The sequence below is a fragment of the Diabrotica virgifera genome, chromosome 5, assembly GCF_917563875.1.
Source record: "Diabrotica virgifera virgifera chromosome 5, PGI_DIABVI_V3a".
Classification (NCBI taxonomy): domain Eukaryota; kingdom Metazoa; phylum Arthropoda; class Insecta; order Coleoptera; family Chrysomelidae; genus Diabrotica; species Diabrotica virgifera.
In genome coordinates, this window is record NC_065447.1 from 47,624,821 (window position 1) to 47,641,924 (window position 17,104).

At 30.4% G+C, this 17,104-nt stretch overlaps 1 protein-coding gene across 1 annotated transcript in view; it reads right to left on the reverse strand.

Moving 5' to 3' along the window:
* Window positions 1–16,516, reverse strand: part of LOC114331589 (uncharacterized) — a 33,167-nt gene extending 16,651 nt beyond the window's left edge. The window contains exons 1-2 of the mRNA XM_028281196.2: window positions 15,920–16,516; window positions 11,065–11,270 (exon numbers count right to left, since the gene is read on the reverse strand). Of these exons, the coding sequence (XP_028136997.1) occupies window positions 11,065–11,270; window positions 15,920–16,478 (765 nt within the window). The 5' untranslated portion in view covers window positions 16,479–16,516. The remainder of the gene's footprint in view (window positions 1–11,064; window positions 11,271–15,919) is intronic.
* Window positions 16,517–17,104: the final 588 nt, after the last annotated feature.

Sequence of the window (17,104 nt, forward strand, 5' to 3'; positions counted from 1 at the left end):
TTCACGAAAAGGGTGTCAAAAGAGGTGGAAAAAGTACTTTGACAGTTTGTTAAATGGGTAACCGGTCAATTGCTCGAATGCAATTGCTCGAAATACAAATTGCTCGATAAAAAAAGAAAATTATGTATCTAAATATTTACTCATAACAATACAAAGTATATACATAGGGTGGTTCAACTTATTCGCCTCGGTGTCTGTACGGAAAACCACTTAATATTTTTAAAAAAATTCTTCACAGAAATATACAGGGGTATTAATACTACAATCTAAAAATAATGTGAATTATACAGGGTGCGCCAAAAAAGAGTGGTAGGTATATCAAAGTTTATTTTTTCTTATGGAATGCCCTATATCTGATGACATTATTGAATTGACCTTAAAAAATAAACTATACTTTTATAAGGATTCCCTATACCTAAATACAGGGTGTTTTGATTTATTTCGATTTTTATAAAAATATAAGGCTAGTATTCTGGAAGATATTTAAATTATATTTCATTCCGTATAAGTATTTTCCATATTTTATACCGACGGTTATTAAGTAAATTTAAGAACACCACTTTTTGTTTGAATCTTTGAATCGCAATTACAAACAATTGAATGTAATGGCTACTATGACGAAAATGAGCCTATCGTACAAAAATATGTAAAAATGGGTATTTACAGAATAACACGGGAATTTATGTTTACAGAATAACATGTGTATTGAGAACGTTTACATGGAATTGAAGAGATTTTAAAAATTTCCATTATAAAGAATAGAATATCGAGTATTTCATTTAAAATAAGAATACTCTGTGTGATTAAATGATAAAAATATGAATTTTATAACCGAAAGTATCTTGACTAAGATATTTAAGTATATTGCCGGTGTTGGTGATGTGTTGTACATAACCACGACATAGGTACTTAATTCTAATTTTTAAAGCTTACAAATTAGGAAATCCTTAAATATTTGAAAAATGAAGGGAGATAGGTATAGGAAACCCTAATAAGAATTGAAACCTAAGTAAATATTCTACGCAATAGACTAGTAAGATACAGGGTGTTCTATTTAAAATAAGTAAGTTATTACAGCTTGAATTTGTTAATAGAAAAATCTAATATTTTGACCACCCTGTAAAAAGATAGGTATAGGAAACCCATATATAAATTAAAAGCTTAGTAAATTTTCTACTCGATAGACTAGTAAGATACAGGGTGTTCTATTTAAAATAAGTAAGTTATTACAGCTTAAATTTGTTTTAAAGCACCTGTTTAAGAATGCTAAATAGTTTGTTATTAAGATCCAAGAAAGAATTTGTTGCTTATTCTTAGATTCGTAGATATTTATTTTTTTTTTCTAAAACCTTACATTTTCGTAAAAATCGAAATAAATCAAAACAACGTGTATTTAGGTATAGGGAACCCTTATGAAAATATAGCTTATTTTTTAAGGTAAATTCAGTAATTTTATCAGATATAGGTCATTCCATAAGAAAAAATATAACTTTGATATACCACTCTTTTTTGGAGCACTCTGTATAATTTACATTATTTTTAGATTGTAGTATTAAAGGCCCTGTATAGTTCTGTGAAGAAATTTTTTTTAAATATCCAGTGGTTTTCCGTACAGAGACCGAAGCGAATAAGATGAACCGCCCTGTATACATATGAAAGATATTTTAAATAGGACAAATTATGTGATATTCTACGTATATAATATGTACAAAATCGAATATTAATTTATGCTGAAAAAATATTTATAACATATCTAAAATATCTTTGAACTTTAGAAATAAAAGGAAAAATACCGATTTTGATTTAGTTTAATTAGGATAAAGGAATTATGATAATTTCCAGGTATTAGGGAAGGATTCATTACCTTAATTTGATAGAAGATTGGCACCGCGGATTCCAAAATGAAAATAAGTTCTGCTAGGTTATTGCGTTTAATAAACAATAATTATGAACAACAAAAAATTATATTTATGTGATTATGTACATGGAATATTACATAATTTGTCATATTAAAAGAATCTTTCTTCTGTATATTTAGGTATATATTTTGCGTTATTGTGAATAAATACTTCGATAAATAAATAATTTTCGACTTTATTCGAGCAATTTGTATTTCGAGCAATTCGTTTTCGAGCAATTGATTTCGAGCAGTTGCATTCGAACAATTAACCTAGAACAGTCAAATGAAGAGTTCGACCGAAGACCAGTTAAGTTAACAGAGAAAAACACAGGAATGGTCACCAAAGTAACAAATAAGAAAGTGGTATAAGCACTTCAAAAAATAAAGAAAGGAAAAGTACTTGGACCAGATGATATTCCTGGAGAAGTGTGGAGAGCGCTAGGACAGACAGGAACAAGTTGGATAACAGGTTTATTTAATACAATTATGGAAGTTGGACAAATGCCACACTATAGGAGAATCAGTATATTAGTATGTACCTGTTTACAGAAACAAGCGAGATATACAACAAAGTGCAAACTACTGTGCCATAAAACTACTTAATCACACCATTAAAATATGGGAAAGAGACGGATACGTGCAGAAATCGAAATCTTCGATAATAAATATTAGGCTTTAGGCAGGACAGCTCAAAAACAGTTGAAATTTTCACTATAAGGTAGTTGATGGAATAATAGAGGAATAACGAAACAAACGCTCATATGGTCTAAATTTTAGATTGCAAATTTCTCGGACGATGGATTGGTAGAAGAGGTAGTAATAAATGGCCTCCATGTTCACCCGATCTGAACCAAAAAGAAAAATAAAGAAACGTAATAGACGCATTTTACCATTGTTTTGAATCTTGTTAAACTAATAACAGGGGACATTTTGAACGATTGATTAGACATACAATTTTTAGTTATTATGTTCAATTTTAGAACACAGGTTGAATCAAACAATTGATTAGTACTTCAGGGTAATGAGCTAGAAATAGACTATGTTCGGGACACTCAAAAATCCAGGTAGCTGACTACTTTTTTAGATATTGTAGACCTATAGGAAGAAAACCTCTGTTTCCTGCCTAGAGTTCGCGTCCGTTTTTTAATTATTAACAATTTAGTGCTAAAATCGCGATTTTTTAGATATTTTCACCCCATTCAAAAGCTGTATAGTTGACATAAAATTACAAAATTTAATTTTTTAGAACATTAAAAAACCTTCAAAATGAAGTTAATTTGATAATATGATATTTGATAATTTGTTAATAATGATTTTTTAAAGTTAAAAAGTTGATTTGTTGATACGCAAACTGCAAAATAAGTGAAAATCGTTATTTGTTAATAGTTTTTACTAAAACCACCTTAGACCTTTAGTGCTTCACCCAAAGTTGGGTATTGGGATACTTAACACACCCTCAAAATTTGAGACCGATCTATTAATTAGTTTAAGAGTTATTCTAATTCTTTATCCCAGAGACCTTTATTTTCCAATAACATAAAGAATAATGAAGATAGAGTAATCCTGCCTATGCCAAATGAAAGTAGAAAACTGATGCTATCAAAATGTACTAAAAAAAAGTAAAAGACTATCTAATATAGTCAAAAATCCTAATGCCAAATTTGTGAAATTTTGTAGTTTATAAACATTTAGAATAACTTTAAAAATAGTGTCCGTAGAAAAAATCATTTTACATATTAAAAAGCTGGTATTTTACACGAATTTTTAAAAGTGTAGTTCAATTGATGAGTAATCGTGGTAAGTGAAAGGGGAGCTGGGAGCCGACAAATGCAAGAGTTCACAAACTAAAAAAGGCAACTTAAAACTACTATCGTTTTCTATATCTTGGGATTTACTGAATATATTTTGATCGTTCGTCTTTTAATTTGTATGTAATTTTTGTGTACATTACAAATATGCAATTTATCTAGACATTTATTAATTAATAAACAGTCTAATTTGTTTAAACAATTTTTGAAAAAATAATATTTTTCCAAAAATCCATGATTTTAATCATACTATCGTTATTAATCATAGAAAAAGTTAAAGTATACTTTAATAAATAAATTATCTTCAATAAATAATTATCTAATAAAAATAATTTATTTATTAAAGTGTACTTTAACTTTTTCTACGATTATTAATAATATTATGATTAAAAAAATAGATTTTCGTAAAAAAAATATTTTTTCAAGAATTGTTTAAACAAATTAGGCTGTTTATTAATTAATAAATTTATAAACAAATTGCATATTTTTAATGTACGTAGAAATTACATACAAACTAAAAAAAGAAAGATCAAAATCCATTGAGTTGATCCGGAGATACAGAAAATTATATTCGTTTGAAATTGCTTTTTCGGTATTCTAACTCGGTGGATTTGTAAGTTACCCCTAGTAATCGTTTGAACTACATTTTTGAAAAATCGTAGAGGGTGCTGTGAAGGTGCAATGTTTGTGCAAATTTTTTAAGAAAAATTAGAAATCCGATTCTTTAAAATGACATTAATGAGATTCCTTAATTATTATAAACAAATTAGCTGCGAATTAATAAAAACATATGGCTAACTTTGTCCCAAATGAACCCAGCCTAAATTTTTTTATTTGAGAATTCGTGTTAAATAGAATAGAATATAATAGAAATATGCTTTATTGCCATGGAAAATTTTACAATATTATCTACAAAGCTTATAAATATCTACCAAAATTACATAAATCGTCAATATATTTAAATAATAATAATCAATTGCAAAAATTTAAATAAATTGCAAATCATAGTGTACCTAATAATTAATAAAAAAGGTTTAAAAGTTAAAAAGTTAAAAAGTTAAGCTGCTGCATTTGACACTCAAATATAGATAAAAAAATAATAAAAATACTACTTGTGCAAAGGGTACTGTAATTTCTTAGTTATTGACTAAAAAAATCTTCTACTGAATAATATGGTCTTTCAGACAGGTAGGATTTTGTCAGTTTACGGAATTTGTGGAAAGATGGTGCCGATTTTAGTTGTAGGGGGAGATGGTTGTACATTTTTTTTGCGGAATATAATATCGATTTCTTTACTAACTCCGAGGACGGGGTCGGCAAATAGACGTCAAACGTAGAATTTCTCGTGAAGTAGTCATGATTAGGTCTTGGAGGAAAGACATGTAGATATTTACGAATTAAGCAAACAGTTTATAAAATATAAAAAGATGGAAGGGTTAAAATTCTGTAATCTTTGAAATAACTTCTGCAATGTGTTGTTCTTCTGAGGCCAAACAGATATCTTATTGCTCTTTTTTGTACATAATTTGAAAACAACATCGAATTGGGCAGCTGTACCAGAACCCCAAAAAGGAAGACCATAACGAAGATGTAACTCGAACAAAGAAAAATATGTTATTTTGGAAGATGCTAAATTGAGTTCATTCGAAACAGATCTTATAGCATAGCAAGCTGAAGAGAGTTTCTTCCGATAAAATCGATATGGAGGGACCATTTAAGGTTGCTGTCTAAAAAAATACCAAGAAATTTTACAGAATCAACGGTACTGATCTGGCTGTTATTAAGAGGTAAGGGTTGAAGAGCTCTTTTATAATACAATGCTACTGTTTTATCTACGTTAAACGAGAGTAAATTTGAGTCAGACCAGGTTTTATTGTAAGTAGATCAGAAGTTTTAGTAGCATGAAGAGTTGCAATATTTGAGTTGCTCCAAGTGAAACTGGTATCATCAGCAAAAAGAAAGATTTTTCCATCGATTTTTAAATTAGCGATGTCATTAATAAAGATAAGGAAAAGTAGAGGACCCAATACTGAACCTTGAGGTACCCCACATACAATGTTTTTGAGACTAGAGTCTGTATCATTTGCTCTAACCAGTTGTTTCCTATCATCCAAGCAAGATTGGAACCAATCTAAAGAAATACCTCGAATTCCGTAGAAATTTAGTTTTTTTTATCAAAATGTTGTGATTTACACAATTAAAAGCTTTGGCGTGGTCACAAAAAACGGTGGCAGTGTGAAGATTATTGTTCAGTGCTTGATAAAACTCATGTAGTACAGAAAACATGGCATCAGTGGTGCAGTTATTATTTAAAAAGCCGAACTGATTTTGTGATAAAATGTTGTTTTCAACTAGAAATGACATAAGTGGGGCTTTTATGAGTCTCTCAATGATTTTGGAGAGTACCGGTAGTAGTGCAATAAATCTATAATTGCAGGTATTAGATATATCACCACCCTTATGAAGAGGAATAATGATGGCTGTCTTCAGGCACTCTGGAAATTTACCTTTCTCAAAAGAATCATTAATTAGTGAGATGAGGACTTCTAACACATTTTCTGGAAGATTAGAAAAAATTTTTATCGATAGACCATCAGTACTACAGGAAGATTTGCTTTTGATACTATTGATTGTTTGGATCAGTTCAGATTTATCGACTGGTTTTATAAAGAATGAATTCGAGACTTTTCTTGAATTAGGGAGATAGGAAATGGAATCTTGTGGTGGCAAAATAGTTGATGTAATATTTTTACTCACATTAACGAAGTATTCATTTAGATTTTCAGGGTCTGGAAGGGAAAATGTTTGAGCAGTGTGGGTTTTATTTCGAAGATCGTTTATTATGGACCAAGTTTCTTTTGCAACACTTTTGGAGCTTCCCAGACGGTTCTGGTAGTAGACTTTTTTAGCTGATTTTATAAGTTTAAGATAGGTTGCCCTGTACTTTGTGATATATTCAGTGATAGAGACGTTGGTAGTAAATTTCTTGATATAGAGAAGAGAACACATATTCTTGGAAGATATTCGGATATCTTTAGTAGTCCAGGGTTTGAGATGTTTTGGCTTTACTGCAATTAAAGGAAATGCTTTATTGAAGATACAGATAAGCTTATCTAAGAATTCACTGAAATTATTACCCACGTCCATGGCGGGAAAGCGCCACTCAGAGGTTAAGCATAAATTTTGGAATTTACGAAAGTTCCGGGTGGAAAAAATCCTGCGATATTAAACTTCGTATAAACTGCTTCATGATCAGATAGTCCAGCATTAATAATTGTAGAGTGGACATCAAGAGGTGAGAAATCTGAGACTATATAATCAATTATGGTAGATGAAGTTTTTGTAATCCTTGTAGGAGAATCAATGTGCATTGTTAGACCATACGATTCAAATATGTTGACCAAGGATATTTGTGTAGCACAAGCAGCAGCATAATCCATGTTAAAGTCCCCGCATAAAATTTTTCTACTTTTATGGGGCAGGTAATCTAACAAATTTGGCAGGTTCTGAAAAAATAGTTCCACGGAAGTGGCAGGTGATCTATAAATGCAAATAATATAAAGATTAAGATTCTTATTGTAAACTAAGGAAAACTCAAAGGAGGCTTCACTTAACAGAAAGTCATATTTTGTTACCAAAGAAAAATTATTACTCGTAGACAGAATTAGTGTCCCCCCCATAAGCTGAGCTTGGACGATCATACCTAGCAATTGTGGTGTATTTATCTACAAAAAAAGGCTCGTTGACTTCAAGCCAGTGCTCCGTAACCGCAACTACCGGGGGAAATCCTAATTTCTCTAGGAACAAAAACCAAAAACAAAATCAGTTTTGTATCTTATAGAACGAATATTAATCAGAACCATGCTAAAGTTGTTATCACTAAAACAATTTGAGGATTCTAGTCCCTCAGAACACGGCGTGATGTTTAAAAATTTCGTTTTGAAGAGGCAGCGGAATAGTAATTTCGGTGACATTCCCTTAATTTTTGCAGGTGTATAATTCTTTCAGAAGTGAGAAAGGACCTATAGGCATTAAGATCAGCTTACACCTCATCTGGACAAATTCCATAGGCATTGTTGAAGTCTAGCAGAATTTGTCGTAGATCTTCTGTCTTAGTGGGAAGTCCCTCGGAAGCCAAAATGAGTTTAACGCTTGAGTTGGTAAATCCATCGCAAAACACTGAAGCTGGTTGGTCCTGTAGATAAGAAAGATGAAGTTTAATGGCTTTTAAGATATCCGGTTCCCTTAATCTGGCTAGAAGATATCGACTATTAGAGTTATTGGTCAATCGAACTCTTGGTGGGGTCAAAGGATCCAGATTTATCGATGGTTCTAAAGTATCCTTCTTAACGAAATTTATTGGCGAATGGAACGGATTCTTAGATTTACAAACTTCGATGACTTGCTTGTCTGTACGTATGTTTGTGTTTTCTACTTCATCTTTGTTCTTGCGAGAATTGGTAATTGGATTTTCCAAGATGACAAGGCTTCTGAGATTCTTCGGATTCTTATGTGACTGATATAAAAGCGTTGGGTCAGAATAGGAAGATTCGATAGACCATTTAATGTTAACACCAGGTGGCCAAATTTCCTTATTAAATAATAAGTTAATAGATGTTTTAGATTTTATACCTATTTTGAACGAAGAGCCAGTTGTTGTGTCGGCATCTTTAAGGAGTGCGTACCATCTAATATATTTCTTAATGCCTAGCTTCTCTTTAATATAGTGAACCACTTGTATAGGGGTGTACGTTGGGGGGGTCAAATTACGAATAACTACAAAGTGACATTTATCTTCTGTACTTTTTAGCTTTTGCTCTGGACTTGGTTCTAAATATCGGGACTCTTCAGTTTGGGTACTTGCGGTGACACAAGATATATTTTTCTTCAATATCTCTTTTTTAGTTGGTATAGTAGATAGATTTTTAGTAAGACTTCTCATTTGATTTGAAATTTCACCGATATTTGAAAAGAGTCTTTCTAATCCCAACTTAATCTCAGTTGAATTTGTGTGTTGGATTTCAACCTTGATAGTCTCGTCTGAAGAGCCGAAAAAAACTGACGATATATTGAAAATGTCGTGTTCCATCTGCCTTAAAATACTATCTTTTCGGATATATAAAAAGATTGTTTCTACGGACAACATTTTTAAAGTTATTCTAAATGTTTATAAACTACAAAATTTAAAAAATTTGGCATTAGGATTTTTGACTACATTAATTATTTTTTTATATTTTTTTTAATACATTTTGATACTATCGCTTTTCTACTTTCATTTGGCATACTGAGAATTTCCCTATCTTCATTATTTTCTGTCTTATCTTATTGCAAAATAAAGGTCTCTGGGATAAACAAATAGAATAACTGTTAAACTAATTAATGGATCGGTCTCAAATTTTAAACGTAAGTACGCCAATACCCAACTTTGGGTGAAACACTAAAGTTCTAAGGTCATTTTAGTAAAAGTTATTAACAAATAACAATTTTCACTTATTTTGCAGTTTGCTTAGCAACAAATTATTTTTTTAACTTTCAAAAATCGGCATTTTGAAGATTTTTCAGTGTTCTAAAACACTGAATTTTGTAATTTTATGTCAACTATTTAGCTTTTGAATGGAGTGCTAAATATCGAAAAAATCGCGATTTTGCACTAAATTGTTAATAATTAAAAAACGGACGCGAATTCTAGGCAGGAAACAGGTAAGTTTCCTTCCTATAGGTCTACAATAACTAAAAAAGTAGTCAGCTACCTGGATCTTTGAGTGTCTCGGGAAAATCCTTATTAGTCTGGACTATAAGGCAATTAAGCCTTTCCAGGCCCTTGTTTTATCTTTTAAAGATGTGCCTGACTACATTCAGATACTGAGATTTCAACAAAGGTACAATATACATGGTGTTAAATTTAAAAATCAAATTAACTAATGACATCAGAACATTGGTTCTGGCAGCATTGATGTATCAAATTTCAAATCTGTATATTTTATAACATTAGTATCGGGTAATGGGTTTTGTACAATTTGGACCATCCACTTAAAAGAATAATAATAGTCCAAGAGGCACCACAGGACTTATTAAAGAACAGGGTTTGGTACAAAGGTCTTATGACCAAGTGCCAGAGACTAACGAGTCTCGCCTGAGTTAAGAAGAAGAAGAAGTCCAAGAGGCAGCGCTGAAATATCTCTTTGAATTTACCAAAGCTAGATTTTTCACAGTTGATTACTGTGATTGTGTAGAGAAACATACTGCGGTAGAATAGGGGTTAATGAGAGGGTATCAAAGTTGCTTTCCTACGAAGGTAATTAAATCTATTTACTATGGCTGAAAATCAGTACACACATTCTAAATTAAATATAATAAATAAAAATTATTATAGTCGGTCAGCTGTATGACGGGACAGAGCCGGTCGGTCGGCCCCAATGAATGTACAGGGTTATTCACTATATATTAACCCCCTTGTAAACTGCTTTATATACAGAATTAGAAAAAAATGTTAAATACAAACGTTATTCGATTTTTAAATTATGATTTTTTGACATATCTATCGTACTAGTGACGTCAACCATTTGGACGTGATAACGTAATCGACTATTTTTTAAATGGGAGTAGGGGTCGGTTCTAGCTCATTTGAAAGGTTATTTAATTCCCTATTCAATAATATAAACATTAACATGATTAATATTAATTATTATACAGGGTGTCCAAAAAAGTTTTTTTAATTAAATTAATTGTTTAATTAATAAATCTAAATTTTTTTCTACACTCTGTATAAATAATGATCTTAATGTTTATATTACTGCATTGAGATTGAATAACCTTTCAAATAAGTTAGCATACGACCCCTATTCTCATTTTAAAAAATAGTCGATTCCGTCATCAGACCTAGATGGATGACGTCACTAGTACGATATATATGTCAAAAAGTGATAATTAAAAAAGCGTATAACTTTTGTATTTTACATTTTTTTTTTAATTCTGTAAATAAAGCAGTTTACAAGGGGGTCAAATTATAGTGAATAACCCTGTACATTCATTGGGGCCGATCCACCGGCTCTGTCCCGTCATACAGCTGACCGACTATAATAACTTTTATTTATATTCAATTTAGAATATGTGTACTGATTTTCAGCCCTAGTAAATGGATTTAATTACCTTCGTAGGAAAGCAACTTTGATACCCTCTCAGTAACCCCTGTTCTACGTTTCGCTTGACCGACCGCAGTATGTTTCTCTACACAATCACAGTAATCAACTGTGAACAATTTTGCTTTAGTAAATTTAAAGAGATTTTTCAGCGCTGCCCCTCCGTCTATAAGGTGTTTCCAGACTTTTGATTCACTCTGGATAATAATTTACTTACATTGTATTTGAACATCATATTATTACTCCAAGAGTCACCGTGGACAGAAACTGAATATGGACTTTTGTAGTCAAGTGCATCAAGAAACATTTGACTACCGTTATCACAATATTTTTTAAAACTATCGAGAATTTTTATTTCATCTTCCTCTTCTAAAAATTCTTTTATTTTGTTGCAACAACTGCCAATCGCTTGTTGCATAATCCCTAAAAAATAAAATACAATATTTATGTAAAATATTTTTACTAATAATAGATGCTGGAAAATTATTGCACATGTTTTGATCTCTTTATCCCATTAAATGAATGTATCCGTCCTGAACACATAATACATAATTATTACATTATAATATTAAATGTATACTAAATATAGCGTACTCTAGACACACGTGTATCTCTTCCTACATAGGTCCCATTATCTCACATACAAACATGTTACTGTTTTTGAGTTTTAATTAAAATACATATTTTTGTTCCCTTAAGATACGTAAACGATCTTATAGAGGCGCAAACGCTGATACAGATCACTTTCTGGTAATAACCAAATAGTCCAGAGCGCATCTGTTTTGAGATGGACGTTGAGAGGTGACTCAAATTTTTTTGCAGAAATTGCTTGAAAATAACTCAAATAATAATATTTGAGTTATCCTCCCACTCAAAATGGTCCGGAAAATTGAAAATAATCAAAATGTCAAAATATGAAGAAAAAATTCGATTTTATTATTGGTTTTTTGATTATAACTTTAAAACTGTCATTTCTGAGAAAAGTTGTACTGATATAAAAGTTGCGTATTTAAATTTACTACAATATATAATTGGTTAGAAATTTAATAAATAGTTACCCTTGTTGCAAAATAGCAATAATTGAGAAAAAAACCTTACACAAACAATTATTCGCGTTTTACATTTTTCAATCATTTATGCTACACTTTGGACCTTCATATTTTACCCAAAAAAAATTTATGATATAGTAAAACAACACTGTAAATTTAATTACGATCGGTTTAATAGATTTTGAAAAATAAATTTTGCAATCCAGCTTTCGCAAAAAAATTCATTTTTTTTTAAATGTTGCAGGACTGAAAATAAAGCAGATAGCAAGTTGAATTTTTTTTTGCTTATAGAAGTGTACTGTACCTTTCATTTATAATTTGCAAAATTAAAAACGATTAATTACCACGGCGTCAGGAAATTTTTTAAATAAACATTAATTTTTGGTCCTACGCGCAGGACAGCGGTGTTTGATTCACACAAGTTGATTTCCACCAAAATTTCTTCCAATCTTTATCTAATATATTATTTTCTTACTCTACATTTTGTTGTATTTTAATATTTAAATTCCACAAAAATCAAACTAATGTTATTATTGTTTGTGAAATATTGTTTAAACAATTGCATATGTTTAAAAATATTAAACATTTATTCTCTAAGTTAAAATATATGAACAAAGAAAGTTTTTGCTAAAAAAGTGTTATTTCAAAGGATAGAGTTTTTTATTTTGCAATAAACAAATTTATTTATTTATATCGAAATGTATAAAAATTAAAATGTATCAATCATTATAAAAGGTTATTGGAATGCCCAATCAGAGCAAACTATCCGCTGTCCTGCGTGTAGCACCAATAATTATTGTTTATTTAAAAAAATTCCTGACGCCGTGGTCAATAATCTATTTTAGTTTTGAAAATTGAAAATCAAAGGTACAGTACACTTCTATAAGCAAAAAAAATTCAACTTGCTATCTGCTTTATTTTCAGTCCTGTAACATTTTGAAAAAATGAATTTTTTTTGCGAAAGCTGGATTGCAAAATTTATTTTGCATAATCTATTGAACCGATCTTAATGAAATTGACAGTATTGTATTACTGTATCATAAAGTTTTACTGGGTGAAATATGAAGGTCCTAAGTGTAGCATAAATGGTTGAAAAACGTAAAATGCGAATACTTGTTTTTGTATGATTTTTTCGCAATTATTGCTATTTTGCAACAAGGGTGACTATTTTTAAATATTTAACTAATTCTATATTGTAAAAAATTTAATTACGCAACTTTTATGTTAGTACAACTTTTCTCGCAAATGAATACTTTTAAAGTTATAATAAAAAAACTAAGAAAAAAATCGAATTTTTCCTTCATTTTTTGACATTTTGATTACTTAAACAATGTTCCGGACCTTTTTGAGAGGGAGGATAAGTCAAATATTATTATTTGAGTTATTTTCAAGCAATTTCTGCAAAAAAATTTGAGTCACCTCTCAACGTCCAAATGTACTAATATTTTTACAGATTTGATGCGCCCTGGTCTAAAACGAGCCAGCTTAACTGGACAAAAATATATCAAGCTAATATAAGCACTGATAAATGAGATCTCGATGTACTAAATCAACCCGAATTAAGAAGTATGAACAACAGATGAGTGGTAATATAAACTACTTGACGAGTAAGTTAACAGGCATAAACGAAAGATGAAATGAAATGAAAGATAAAATATGTATAGTAGCAAAGAAAATAATACGGAAGAAGAAAACCATAAAGAAATACAAACACTGATATAAACAAGAATGTGAGAACTTTTAAACTATTTGACGGATCGCATCGATTTGAAATTTTGAGCATATTTTACTAGGCCTGGATCCCACGTACCAAAAAAGGTGATTAATAGCAAAAAACTGGCACAATCAACAAAAACCGTGAAGTGTGGAAACAATTGGGGAAGACCTATGTCCAGCAGTGGACGTGAATTGGTTGGATGATGTTGAGGTTTTTCCTATTTTTAGTACGTTCTTTAACGTAAAATATTGCAAAACCTCTAAATTTAAAAGAACCGCTTGGATTGACATGAAATTTGTCAGACACATAGCTAATAAGTCAAAGAAAAAAAAGTGATATTGTACCAGTGTGTGCTATTGCCATGAGGGTGAGTTTCAGCCCTTCTCAAGGGTGAAAAATATACGTTCAAAATATGTCCGCAATTCGATAAACTGATAAATTGACTAATTCTAAGCAACTATTGTTTTATAAAATTTTTTCAGCTAGGCAATACTTTTTGAGTTATTTACATATTGTGAATGTTAATTTTTCAACAAAATAACCAGGTTTTTAGATGGTTTTGTGCTAAAAAACTCAAAACGTAAGTATTTTGTCGAAAAAATATTCTTAGCTAAAATATACATTGCCTGTAAAAAAGTGAAAAAAATAGTGTATGTATTAGATACTTAGACCTAGTAAAAGCAGAGTTATAGCTGATGAAAAATAGGTTCATATTCTTCAAATTTCAAATCGAATACTTCAACGTGAAATAACCAAAATATGAATTACTTTTTGGGGAAAACTCATTACAACTTTTTTAGTGTTTAAAAAAGCTTTATTTTTGCTCTATAAAAAAAATCTAGCATTAAAAAGTAAAAAAGTCACGTTCAAAATAATGTTGGTCCCTTTTTTTTGGTAAAAAATCTCGAAAATCACTCTCTAATTAATATCTTAAATGAACTTCACAAGTTGCGCTACTGGAATATGTATTGTTTATATGATCTGTAAGTTTCATCGGGTCAAAGTTCTTATTTTTGAAAGGACTGTAGTTGAAAGGGGTTAAACGAGTCACTAATCACGAGTGTACGGAAATTTAGAAACACCAAATCTTAACCAATCTTTGTCTTACAGAAAAACAAAAAATACAAGGTATTCAGAAAAGCAAAGCCGACTTTTTTTATTGTTTGAGATCTTTTGTACCTCTGATAATTTTTAAGCTATTTTGAAAAAAAGCACTTTTAAAAATTTTAAAAATTTTACTGTAAAACCAATTTTTTTTTAAAGTAAGCACGTTGAATCGATGAAACTTACAGATCATATAAACAAAGCAACTTGTGAAGCGGTAATGATTAATTTCATTGAAGTTTCTAATTAAGGGGTGATATTCGCGATTTTTATTTGCCAAAACAAAAGGGACAAACTGTATTTTGAGCGTAACTTGCTTACATTTGATTCTAGAATCTTTTTTTTGTAAAAACAGAAATAAAGCTATTTAAACTCTTTAAAAAGTTGTAATGAGTTCTCCAAAAAATGCTTCATTTTTTGGTTGTTTCACGTTGAAATATTCTATTTGGAATTTGGCAAATATGAACCATTTTTTCTTAGCTATAACTCTGCTTGTACTAGGTTAGAGACTGTACTGTCTAGAGACTTCATGCATACCTACTCCATTTTTTTGTCAAATCTTTACAGGTTATATTTTTGCTAAGGACGTTTTTTCGATAAGATACTTACTTTTTTAATTATTTGTGAAAAATTGGCTAAAAACGTGTTTGTTTTGTTGAAAAATGAACATATTCACTCGCAAGTAACTCGAAAAGTATTGACTTAGTAAAAAAACTGTATAAAATATCACTTTTTTTTCTTTGGCATGTTAGCTACGCTTATGCTAAATTTTATGTCAATCCAAACGATTCTTTAAAATTTACTATTTAGAAAACAAGTGCTTATAATTTTCCTATATTGTTTCTCAACTGAACACTGCAAAAGTTATAAAATTCTTCTATAAGTTATACTTGTTTGTTTTTTTTTACTTTTTCATCACTTTCTTGGTCATCACAACATTACTATTAGGTACACATTACATTTTTCTCTTCCATCTACTAAGGATACAGTTTGGTTATATTTTTTAAATCTTATTTCTTTAATGTTTTGTATGTTATAAAATATACATGACGAAAAAAACATAGTATGATTTAGTGGGTATTTCTCTATGAAAAAATCTAAAGCCCTGGCCTCAGTTAAAATGAGACATGCCCAACATGCCAGAAGTAGTTAAACATATTAATAAGTAAACGATGGCAAATTAGAGAATAAAAAATACATACCTTGATCAAAAAACATTTTCATATTCTGATTATACCCTTTGCCTAATTCGGTAAACTCTTCAGGATGGTAATGTTTAAAAGCGTAGGAAATTCCATGAAACTTTCCATACGTTTTAAAAATAGTTTCGTACATTTTACTGTTTAGGGGTATTTTCTTAGGATGCACTTTATAACCTTTTAGATTTAAATTTTCCATGACAAATTTTTCCTTTCCTTCTTTTGAGCTCGTTGCATAACATTTTGGTAGATTGTTAAAAATTTCAACTTTAGGATAGGACTTCTGGAACGCTTGTAAAGCTGGAATCACTTTTTTATAAAAATGCACTTCGTTCTTAAAACACATGGACATAAGTTTTCTAGTCTCTTCAGAACCTGTGAGACATTGTTTAACCACTAAATGATGATCTTCGCCGGTGTTCTTGTTTTTCAAGGAGAGGAATACGATTTCACCTAAATGTCCCTGGCCTTTTTGGTTGCCTTCATGTTCCTGAATTTTAAAATTTTCTATCTTTTCACCCAAAGACTCTTCTAGAAGGTCAAGTATATCTTTTGGTATCATCTTTTACTGGTATGAAAATATCACTGTCTATCTCATAGTATCCTCGCTTATATAAACGCATAGTAGGGTGATTAAATAATGTAAGAGATGATGATTATTCAAGGATCCAAGGTCACCCCATTTTTTACGGTAAATTACTAAAGGAAGTTTTTGTTTTTAAATTTTCTATCGTTCTACGTAATAGTTTAGTCTTTGTTCTACACAAAAATGTAGCTATAGTCCAGGCGGTATCTGTTAAAAAGAATACCATAACGAACATTTTCCATGTGAGTCCACTTTATTGCTGAAATCACGGAGTCACTGAAGTCACGAAATTCATGAGGTCCAGATGAGAGATACATTCGGAAAAATGAGAGAATACCCATGAACGATCACATCAATCACTTATTTTGTATTTGCTATCTTTTTCTATAAGAAATCTAATTAGTCCAGAAGGCCACTGCGCATCCGCTAGGAAAAATATTCCGATTCGGATTTTTTGCACCATCTTACTCAAAAGGACCCCTTTTAACAAATTTTCATGTTGCCAGTTCCAAAAGTGGGTCAAAATTTTTTTAAACGTTTTTTTTTTTGTTTTTTTCCTACAATCATTTTTTTTGCATTGAACAAAGTTTTTTTAGGTTTTT